The sequence below is a fragment of the Melanotaenia boesemani genome, chromosome 16, assembly GCF_017639745.1.
Source record: "Melanotaenia boesemani isolate fMelBoe1 chromosome 16, fMelBoe1.pri, whole genome shotgun sequence".
Lineage (NCBI taxonomy): Eukaryota > Metazoa > Chordata > Actinopteri > Atheriniformes > Melanotaeniidae > Melanotaenia > Melanotaenia boesemani.
The window spans coordinates 30,065,953-30,078,216 of NC_055697.1; the positions used below are offsets into that span (position 1 = coordinate 30,065,953).

General features: G+C 39.1%; 1 protein-coding gene across 5 annotated transcripts in view; it reads right to left on the reverse strand.

Annotated features, from left to right (window-relative positions):
- atrnl1a (attractin-like 1a) overlaps window positions 1-12,264 on the reverse strand; it is a 317,476-nt gene that overhangs the window by 120,606 nt on the left and 184,606 nt on the right. For 4 of the 5 annotated variants that reach the window (XR_006013321.1, XM_042010699.1, XM_042010700.1 and 1 more), the window contains one exon: window positions 3,599-3,660. Coding sequence is in view for 4 of the 5 variants with exons in the window: in XM_042010699.1 (XP_041866633.1) it covers window positions 3,599-3,660 (62 nt within the window). In the remaining variant the exon portion in view is untranslated. Of the gene's footprint in view, window positions 1-3,594; window positions 3,661-12,264 lie in introns of those variants that run through there. The other variant, XM_042010701.1, reaches the window with a different exon arrangement.

Here is a 12,264-nt window from a genome sequence, read left to right on the forward strand (position 1 = left end):
AATCTCAAATGCTAATTGGTGACACTGCAGTTCAGCTTCGTCCAATTACTTCCAGCTCTCCCTCGTCTGATTAGTAATCAGCTTTTCTCTCGCCGTCTCCAAAACAGAAGTGAAGCTACTCATCGCTAAGTGGCCCATGAGACCCTGAGAACTCCTTTCTCCAAGACTTCATTTCAGTAGGTCTCTTTCCAACATTCACCTCCAGCCAAATTCAAGGAATGTTTGATCCTTTAATTTATTTTTTATTTCTTTTTTGTCTGCAGTTTTTCAGGATTCCCCCCCACATAAGCATAACAATATATCATAACTAATGGTCCTGTATTTATTTTTTTATTGGTACCATCAGGTTGCCATCAATACTTGATCAATGTCCCTTACAAAAAAAAAAAAAAAACAACAAAAAAACCATGAGCTTCACTCGTGACCCCATGTGGCTTTATATGGTCATAATCCCATAGATTTCACATGTGATAATTAGTTTTCACATATTACAGTGGAAATGTGCCAAAATCATGTTTCACATGTGCGAAACCACATAAAGTCACATGGTTTTTATGTGAGAGTGGTGCTAAAATGCCATCCGTCTGCTGACACAAACCAACACTGGAAAAGTCCTTTTGATCACCTAACAAATCTTTGTTTATACGTTTATATAGAAAAAAAAAGAAACTGTTTATTCAGTAGTTGGATGATCCATCTTCACCAGGTGGCACACTCTGCCTGCTCCTTGGTTCTGGCTTGTCGGAGAATATTGGGCATATCAGAGCCCTCAAATAGAAACAGCTGCCTGCTGAGACTGATCCATCTGAAGCACAGTTGTAAATGTGCCACACAGTTAAAATCTACAGGTCAGTAAGGCGGCTTCACAACAGGATTTACCAGTGAAACCAACTAAACGTAAACCGAGCATTTTTCCATTTAAAGCAACTGTTGTACATGTGCTGGACTTGAGTTCCCTTTCTACTGCTGAAGACGTTATGCTAATCATGCTAAAAGATGCTAAATGCTAATCATGTTATATAACGAGAGTAAAAAAAATTAAAGTTAAAAAACAAAGGTCGATATTTGTAGCACATAACCTTTTCTGACTGAGAATCTGGTGCATAAGAGTGTAAACTCAAACAGGGCAGTGTACAAGGCGTGCACACACACACACACACACACACAAACTCTCTCGGCAAAACTTGACACTGTCCCATAATGATGACATCATCCATATATGTGGGCCTAAAGGTCGCGGATGTCCGGAAGCCGGCCCTGGGCAATAAACTGCTCACTTCCTCACATGGCTGCACAGTGACACGCTCAGGCACGAAATCAGTGACGAGGACACATATGAACATACACAGGAAACCACATCTGCGCACACACACAGAGACAGACACACACTTGTCTGGTGTCGCAGCTGAGTGGCAGAATCTTGCCTGAAGACAGCAGACTTCATTCCTGACTTCCTCCTTAAGTCCGTCTCATTAGATCCAGAATGACGGCGCTTTAACACAAACGGCTCTGAACCTCGCCACAACAATGACGGCTCTGTATGGCTCATGAAGGAGACGGAAATCATGTTCAACTTAAAACAAAGACTTACACGATTAAAAAAGGTCTTAATTCTACTTCTAAACCATTAAGGAGTTGCAGGAGGTATTATATTAATATTTAATACTCAAACTTCTCATTCTGCTGGGTTGCAGGAAAGGAGGTCGACACAAACAGGTAAAACTTAGAGAAAAAGAATGAAAAACGTGGGTTTAATCCAGGTTGAGCTTGAGTTTGTTCATTTAGTTAAGATTGTTGACATGCCTGCTGAGTTTTACTGCGTCTTAAAAACTGAGCTCTATATAGTCATTTAAAAGCTGCTGTGTGAATCCCTTGTTTACATATTTTAAACCAAAACTTAAACAACTAGACCTGAAAAATAATTCAGTCACTGACATTTTAATACAAAATAGGTACTGAATATTTAATAATTTACAGTACCGTGGATAAGTCAGGAGACACCCTGCAGTTTTTATATATTTACAGGTAAAGCATGAATAAGTACAGCAGCATACGGACATATTTATAAATATTAAAAGTAAAATGCAGGATTTAAGGAAAAAACTCAGCATTAATATTTGGTCTGACATGTATTTTTTAACACAGTCTGAATCATTTTTGGACGAACTTTTGGGCTTTTGTTTGAATAATCTCCAGGAATAGTTCTCAACCTGCAAATGTGATTAGAAAGCTAGTATATGAGGCCAAAACTATTCTAACGAGCTTGAAAGTGAATATTTGGTCTGGGCAGCTTCTTCTTCAACAGTCTGAATTCAGTTCTTAAAGTAGTCTTCTAGAATAGTTCTCCAGACTTTCCAAAAGCTCTTCTTTGAATGTTTCTGTCTTGTCTTCTGCTCTCTGTCCAGATGATCCCACACTGCTTCAGTAATGTTGAGGTCCACATTCTGGGGTGGATTCATCCCTCCCTCAGACCTGTTGCCACTGGTCTTCAGTCCAGTTCTTGTGTCATGTGGCATACCTCAGCCTTTTCTCCCCGTTTCCCTTCCTTAATAATGGCTTTTAGACAGCCACATTTCCATGGATATCATTTCTGATGAGGCTTCAGCCAATTGTAGAAGGATCAGCTGAAGGTCCAGATCTCTCAGGTCCTGTGTCAGAGTTTCTACATCCTGATACACATATTGAATTGTTGAAAAAAAAAGTATAATATGGGACCTTAAAGGACACACTGCACAGGATATGCTACGTTTTCAGCTAACAGCTCTTACATATTCACTTTGTTGCTGAAGAATCTTGTTTTCTGTCTGTCAAACTGTTATCTTTGGAATATTTTGGATCATTTGTAAAATGTGATTTAACAGTTTTTTTTTTAAGCCATGTTGTCTGCTATGGGTTGACAACTGCTGGAGTTAGGAATATTTTTTTTTTCTGCTTGAATGATTCATAGGTCCGGATTTAACATCTTCAGTAAAGAAATACAAGTCACTAAGACTATGTCCACATGGCACTGAAGCCGGATCAGGTGTGAGAACGGTGGCGAAAACTAGGAGAAATACTTAAACATCCCACGACACCGCTGTAGTACATACTACAAGGCTGTGGGGGGCGCTAAAGAGTAACACTCCAAAGCTGGAGTATAGAAAGCAGTATAATATGAAGAAATGAGGACTGGCTCGAGACTTTTGCACAGAATGGTAAACAGCTTTCTCATTTAATCCAAATGTAGTCAAGTTTCACGCATGTGTGACCAAATTAACTTCTATGTACAAATCACAAACCATAGCTCAATGCAACCATCAGTTTAGCACTTTCCAGCCTAAAATCAGTCCTGCTTTACTAAACTGCACAACTTGACTCTTTCTCACCAGCTCAGTTCACTCCTGCACCACTCTCCTTTATTTCTGTTAAGAGCATACAGAAGTTACCAGCTCTGCTTGGGGTTAACTATCTTGCCTGAAGCTGCTGCCATCTACAGTAACTCAGTGAGATCAGGTTGTGCCCCAGCTGTGCTAAGAGCCCCTGGGAACCGAACCTGTGAGCAGTAAAGTCCCAACAAGGAGCTGCAGAGAACACACTGCAGACAGGAAATACAGCTTACCTGAAGAAGGTGACGAAGAACTGCACCAGGTCCATGATGCTGTTGTGCTGAGAGAAAGCAATCTGTTGGTAAAAGGGAAAAGAAAAAAGTAAGAAAATCCTTTAAATACTAAGAGATACACTGATACGGTCTTTATCTTGCAAATGTTTATGACTCTATTGGTAAATATGGTCCATTAGAGAAACATTGCATATTTATTTCCCCCAAATTCACATGAAAACAAACTTTCCACACAAATCAGCAGTTTAAGTTGTTGTTTCACATATAACTGTGTCAAAGCTACATTTCAATGTAATCAATCATAACGAGTCGAGCCAGAGGTTGTGGATGAATACCTGAAAAATGCATGTCTGAGTCTGATGAGGTGGATGATTTATTCTGCATCTGTAGCAATGTTATTGCCCAAAACGATAAAAAATATAAAAAATACAGAAAATTCTACTGAATTCAATACCTTTTATGTAGCCTTGCTTTCCACAAGTTGCCGTGTGCCATGCGAAACTGATGAAGTAACTCTGGATTAATATCTTTCATACCTGAGGCCAATCTTTAGAGCTCTAACAGAAGGCAAACAGTTTTATATCTGACAAATATACTCGCACATGTTCTCCATCTCCTTTCTGACACAAACACAAAGAACGCAATGAAAGCCACCACCATATGGTTCGTGGGCAGTTATGAGATTAATCTGTAATAAAAAAAAGGGGAGCTTCTGGTCGTATGTGTTCTCCTGTATTCCTAAACTGCAGCAAGCCTTCTGGATGCTGCAGCTCCTCTGACTGCATCATCCATCATCATGTTTCTAAGGCAGGATGCAGGTGCAGAACACAGCCCTGTGGTGTCCAGAGCTAGACGTACAACACATGTTGACTGATATCCTGCTGGATTACCACCAAGGGTCAATTCACCACAGTCAGATTTTCTTGCCAGCCTCAGTTGTGTTTAGGAATGCAGTTTTTGTGAATGTTAAATTATGTCTCCTAACGTGTATTCCCATTCCAGATATGATAGTTAAATGTACAATAAAGCCAGCTGTTCTTATCCCTATCAGTCATCTGCCAGATGTTTCACCTTCAGCTGGTGTTGATTACCAGAGTTCCTGCTATAGTTTGCTGCATGATGCCATGAACTCTTAGTTACAACAGTGTCTCAGTCTGAACTCCTGCAGTCGCATTAAGTGATAGATACACATGGCAGCCGTCGGTCTGAATTGGTAATGTGATCTTCTGTCAGAGAAGTTGCACAGTACCGTCCAAACCTTCTTGTGCAGCGATTTCCCTAAAAGCAATACGGTGCAAGTTTCATCCCTAAAACTTCTGACTCTTTTTGATGGCACACTGACATTTAATATGCACATTCTTGGAGAAATTGTTGGCTGAGAAACCAAACTTCACAACTTTCTTTTACCAGCCCAAGGCATCATGTGACGGCCGAGATGTTCTTAACAGCACTGCTCCACACACCAGTGACTCGGTATGAACACATTGGCCATTTTGGATTTACAGCATGGCTGATTCATGAAAGAAACACGAGGGGACTGTATAGGAAGAAGCAAGGAAAAGACAAAGTGGAAGAGGAAGAGATAAGACAAGAGTCAACATCAGCTGACTTTTACTGGTTGGAAAGATCTCAGAAAAGATGCAGGGTGCACTTGGGGCACAAAGTGCGGTAGTTTGACAAAGTTCAGTAGTGCTGCTTTTACATGATTTTATGCAGTACATGTAGAAAGTTTGCAGCAGCCTCATTAGAAACGACTGAAGATTGTGTCTCGAAGTGGGGTGGAACTTGGAATAAAAACACGCAGGAATCGTTGAGGGTTAGCTAAGTGGGAACATGCAAAAAAGTTACTAACTTGAATAAGGTATTTTAAAACATCCATATTTTAAAATACCATGAAGGACCTGACATGTTAAAATAAAGATTTACATCAACATGACATGTTATTAGTAGACAATCTGTTAAGGACACTTTTCACTTGATCACATGAGACTTTGTCATTAGAGACATTTTTTTAAAAAAGAAGTGAGGAATCTAAACATAAATACAACCAATGTCTGAATGACTGAATGTTGTGGCACAGATTCAGTGTTTAACATGGTTGAAAAGAGCTTATTACACAAGACACCATCACCTTACCAGAAGTGAAAAGTTGATAAACCTGAATAAAACTATTTCTATGTGCGACATATATGACACTAAAAAAACTAACCAGAATAGAGCAAACAGTGTACATGTCGTCCCAGAGGGAATGGAGGTCGTCTTTAAATTCATTTTTTAATAGAACAAAAAAAATGTAACCAGTGATGTCTTAACCTGTTTAAGATTAGTCATTTAATAGTTTAATACTCAAAGATTACTTTTGTGTTTTCTGTGACTTCTGAAAAGTAAAGCAATCACACAAAGTAAAGAAATTGGTGTTTAGCTGCTTTTTTCTTTGTTGTAACTAAACTTCTTGGTAACAAATATAGATTTGGAAAGTTTTTACTCTGCTGCTCATCCCACAGAACACATTTTCCATTACAAATGTGGCTCCATTTCAAAGGGAAATAACTTTCAAACAGTATAAGATTTATTGTCAGGAAACGTTTTTACAATAAAGAACTAATCCACCAAACAATAACTTCCTTACTTTTTGTGATAGATTCATTGGAGATTTTGTAAAATTCCATTTGTCTCCACTGTGTCGTAAAGGTTTTAAAGAAAAAAAATCTCATGTAAATATTTAGACACATGACATTAAAACTGCTTTCATGATTTCATGAAAACTGATCAAATTTTTATGACTTTATGTAACAACATGAGGCCTTTGAAGCATGAACATAATATTTCATGTTTTAGTGCCAAAAAATCTTCCACAATCCTAATTGTTCAAACTGCACAATATAATGTGTTGCAGCCTTTAAATATTTCTACTCATTTCATCAGCATGCACACCCACTCATACTTATTCCCTTTAGCATAAAAACCAACTTCACCCCTGACCTCATCGTATCTCGCGCCTCAGAACATAATGTAGTGCAACTTTGAGTGTGTTTTGTTTGTGTTTCACAGAGAAGATACACCTCGTAAAATCAAAGTCCAGATCTGATTCTTAGCTATAAAAGCAGCTTTTTCATATTTAGACCACTGAATATTATTGTTGGATCTTTAAAAGAGGATTTGTACTGAGTCTTAGAAACTGACAGGTGACGTGACAATCCCAACTTTCATAGAGTTGTAACTTTGACATCTTCCACCTACCGAAACCTTTTTTAAGGAGGCACAGTCGGATAGGGTGTTTTCTTTATGTGGAACTGGTTTCTGATCTTTAAGCTCTCCAGTTAAGAGTCAGTCCTGCCCAGACTTGTGCACAGGCAAATGTCACAAAAACCAACAAAACCTCCATCAGTGCATTTTAGTCACAGTTTTATAAAAGTAAATGTTGTGCACATGGACAACTTTGGGAGGAAAAGTAAGATGGGTGGAAGGACCAAAAATTTAAAATTGGAGGTGATAACATGCAAGTTAGAACAACCTGGATGTAACAGAAAGAGGAATACATGATCGTTATTTTATTCTTTTCAAGTTTAACTAAAATATGCATCCAAACATCCATTATGCCTGAAACCTCACTGGGAGACATCCTGAGCAAATCCCAAAACCACTCTGAGCTCCTCAATCTATCCCGAGGGTGAGTTTAACAATCCTTAAGAGGAATTTTATTTCAACCACTTGTGTTCGCCATTTCAAATTGTCAGCCAATACCTACAGTTGTTAACGTGGTAAAGGTGTGATTGTTGATCGGCTCTTTCTTCACCATTGACACCATCTGCATCACAGAAGCAACTCCTCTGATCCACCCGTCAATCTCTCGCTCCGTTCTTCGAGTCTACCATTGACAATTACCTTACTGCTTCAATCTCTGAAATCAAAATAAACTGAGGACACTGATTTATCAGGTCTGTGTGTCTGATCTGATGCATCAAAACCATTTAAAAATGTATAAATACTGATGTAAGGCATCAACACATTTAACAGAACATTTCAGTCATATACACCATGGGAATACCTTTAAATGGCCCTAATAGCCAGAAAAGCTGCATCTTTGTCTTCAGTGAATCCTCTGAGACTCATTGTGAGGGGAGATGAGAAAGAAATGAGGCAGAATGGGCTTAAGAGGTTTACCAGCATTTGTTCTGCAGGTAAAATGGTCTGACAGTGAAAAACCTGCAGAAAAGCTGATTCTGGTCCAGAGGGATTCCGCATTAATACAGGCATCGGGGAGAAAAGAGCCTGGCTTTGCATCCAGGCTTCCAATGCAGCAGTTTACATCATTCCCCCCTGACAATATCAAGAGTTATGAGTACACACAATAAAATTAATACACCCATATATTGTATTCTGCTAAGTGGATTAACACACTCAAAAACAAATGCAACAATTATTTGTAAGGGTATATTACAGAAATTGCACAGTGGACAAATTGTTCTAATACTGAACATAATAACTTCATACTCCTCAAACTTCTCTTTCCTGCACGCCACCTCCGGCCAACAGCCATCATTTCAATTTACAACAACTGCAGTCGTTAAACACAACTATAATCAATAAGCTGTTTAGACCACACCCTTTTCTTCCCAGCAGACTCCACTGCAGAGCCACAAACACACTAGCAAGCGCACAAACAGACTACACCACAAACATTAACATTTTAATGCAGTACACTGCTCAACAAAATGTGCTTTATTCGTGCAGTCCTCCTTCAATTATTACACATTTCTCTTTTTCCTTTTTTACAGAAGCAAAAATGACTGATTATATCCCTGACATTTCTGCTTTCATCCTCCACTTGTCCAGTTTCTTCGTATGTTTTAAAGACAAACTGCACACGATATGCTGAGTTTCAGCTAACAGCTCTTTGTTAATCACCTTGTTGCTGAAGAATCCTGTTTTTTGTCTGTCAAACTGTTATCTTTGGATTATTTGGATCATTCACAAATTATGATTTAAAATATTTTTAAATGTTTTGTTTTTTTTGCTAAGTTGTCTGTTATGTATCTGTTATGGTCTGACAATATGGGCTCATTGCTCGAGCTAGGAGCCTTTTCTTCTGCTTGAATGATTCATAGGTGAATAAACCAAAGAAGACAGACTAACGTGTCTTAACTATCTGATTTGCTGTTTGCTGAACGGTTACTTAGCTCAAATATAAGATGTCTTCACATCTGTTAGGAGTGTGATCACACTAGTTACAGAATATATTACAGCAGGATTGTGCTTGAAAACAAAAATGAAAGGATCTCTTGCTAAAAAGGTAGCAGTGTGAGGTGTTTGCATCCATGAGTGTTTATGTTGCATCTTTAAAGCTCAACGTTCAACTTGGAAGCTAACTCAGTGCAGCAACCCTCTCAATTAACACAAATGTGACAGAATGAAGCCGATGAAAAAGTGCCTCCAAGTGCAATACAGCTGCCAGCCAAAGAAACATCTCCAGCTTCATTCGACTCCCACGGTGGTGATTTTAAGAATTATTTCATAATAGAAGGAATGACATCATCACATATGTCATGGTGGGGTTACAAACACAGCCATAAAAACACGTTTAAAACTCAATGTTCAGACTGTTGGATCAGAGCAAAAGGACAGAAAACAGTCAGGAAAATATAGTGTAACAGATTTAGCAGGAAGCTTCTTGATTAACAAACTTCCAAAAGGTAAAGAGCGGAAAGCCAAATAGATTGCTGTGATTCATGATTTCAGGCTTATGAAGATTTAGTTGGCATTGCTAATGGCTGGAAAGTTTGGGGTAAAATCCTTATTGCACAATATTTTAACAAACCATAAACTAGATCGTGCATCTCATTTGTGTACATTTAATGTTTTTGATAGGATCTTCTATCTGGCTGTTTAACATGCAAAAACATGTAATAAAAGAGAAAAAGGGCTTGCTAGCTACAAAGGTTTGATTAAAGCAACATTATACAACTTTCTGACCTTAAAACTGTTTCTGACTTGTTATGATTTCACACTGACTTTCATTGCTGCCTTGCTGCATCTCGAGGTTGAGAACAAACTTTCCCAACTCCCCAGTTTCCGGAGCATAACTTTAAAGCAACATTTCGTTTTACGGCACAGCATCACACACCAGCAACTGGATATCAATACACTGCCTGTATTCAATACACACATTGGCTGAATTAATAAAGAAATACAAGAGGATATTTTTAGAAGCAGAAAGGAAAAGAAAGAGGCAGAGATAAGACAGGAGCCCAGATTAGACGAAGGATGCAAGACAGATGCTGAATAAGCACCAGTGAGAAAATCTGACAAGTTCAGTTGGATTTCCTTAAAAATAAAAATGTTACTCAACGATTAGAAAAGAAAATCTAATTTCCCTGTTTGAACTACGACCCGGTGTACAGGCTTCAGTATGCCTCCAGCTTTTTCAGTTTCCACAGGAAGCGGAACTTTCTGCTTTCAGCCAGCCAAGGCATTGCTGGCTTTTATGTCAGTTCTTATAATTATTTTAAAAATAAAAATGCAAAGAGGACAACAACCAAACACAACTCAAAGTTTTAAAACGAGTGACATGATGGTGTTTGCAGTCTGTGAGCAGACAGGACGAAGCTTACTGGCAGACACAATGTGGCTCCTTCCCATGAGGTTGTGCAGAGTGATGAGATACAGCATCTAGGATCCTAGCCTCCTATCGACAGCACCTTATCATTCACCTCACATATCAATAACATCACCCGTTCAGCCTATTTCCATCTGCGTAATATCAACCGTCTTCGCCCCTCCCTCACCCCCCACACCACCTCTATCCTGGTGCACAGCCTTGTCACCTCCCGCCTGGATTACTGCAACTCTCTCCTCTTTGGCCTCCCACAAAAATCCATTCATAAACTCCAAATGGTTCAGAATTCTGCTGCCCGCATCATCACCCGAACTCCTTCCTTTCATCACATCACTCCCATCCTGCAAGAACTCCACTGGCTTCCCATCAAGTACAGGATAGAATACAAGATTCTCCTCCATACATACAAATCCATACATAAACTCTCACCCCCTTACCTCTCAGATCTTCTCCACATAGTCACCCCTTCCAGATGTCTTCGCTCCTCCTCTTCTATCCATCTCTCTGTCCCTCCTGCCCGTCTCAGCACCATGGGGAGCAGAGCTTTCAGTCGCTCTGCTCCCCAGCTCTGGAACGCACTTCCTCCTGACCTCCGCAATACCGATTCTCTCCTCATCTTCATTTCCAAACTCAAAACTCATCTTTTCAGAACAGCATACTCTCTGTAACATTATTTTCAATCGCATCCTCGCCACTCTGCCCTTTATGTTTAGATTTTTAGATTGTGTTGTATATGTCTGCCTCTCCTGTACTTTTAATGTTTTATTATTTGTTTGTACAGCGTCCTTGGGTGCCCTGAAAGGCGCTTTAAATAAAATGTATTATTATTATTATTATTATTATTATTATTATCCTGAGGGCCATGAATTTCCTTTTCCTGTATGAACATCTTCCAGGAAGATGGGTGAAAATTAGCCTTGCTTAAAACCTTTCATGTTCTATGTGATACTCATTACATGCACCGTCCCTTTAATATACATAAATGACTGGTAAACAATATTTTACATACTCTCACTCTCCATACTTTTCTTTATTCTGTTCCCTTTTTACCATTTAAGTCCAAGTCAACCCATAAAAAGCTTAGTCTTTAGACCTTACTGGCTGTTTTGTAAGCATTTCATGAGCAAACAGTCTCGCTTTGGTTTTACTTCAAGCAGTTAGAAACTACAGGTGTCTCAAGGATGTCATTTGACTTTTGGGCTGTGAAACCTTTATTTTGCTGAATGGGTTGGAGTCATTAATCTATACTCAAACTTCTCAGCTAAACTAAGTTAAAGAAGTGTATAATCTGGGAAGGACTAAGTGTTGAAGGTTTATATGTTTCTACTTCAGTTTATTCCCTTTTTAGACAGAAATGAGCACATGTTTAAAAAAACTGAATAAAAAGGAATAAAAAATAAAAGTAACATAAAAATTGGTGTGAGATGACTAACTGTTGGACCAGAGATGGTTCTTATTACAATAGCAGGCAGGATCCTGGAAGGACGACTAGGTTCGAAGAGATTATTGCAGATGGGAATTCTCAAAGACTCCCACTTACAAACTAACCCATACACAGCACAAACTCAGAAACAACAGACTGTAATTGTTTTGAAATGAGGGGTCAAATGACTGTTCAGGGAGATTTTTTGCTTTCTTAGAGCTAAAACGGCAATTACCACAGGGGAGTGTGAAGTAAGAGGGAAAGATGGGAGACAGTTAAAAGATGAGGGGGACAAGAAGAAGGCTCCAAGGACTCTGATTCTACAGTGCAGTCATTATGGAAGGCCTATGGTAGCCCTCTGGGGACAAGCTTAGGAGCTGTGACAGCAGTGGCTGGCCTTTTATTTCCCTAACCCTGAACCGAAAGCTGCTTGTTAAAGCCAGGAATGAAAGAAAGTGCTGAGGTAATCAATAAAAGAAGGGGTGGGGGTAAAGGGTGAAACAAGAATGGAGTGCAAGAAATGAAAGCAAAGAATAGCGGGGCTACAAAGCCTCAGAAAGACAGGGAAAACTGAGGAAGAAGAATGATGATTGGAGGTATGAATAAATCCATCTCACTTTACCCATT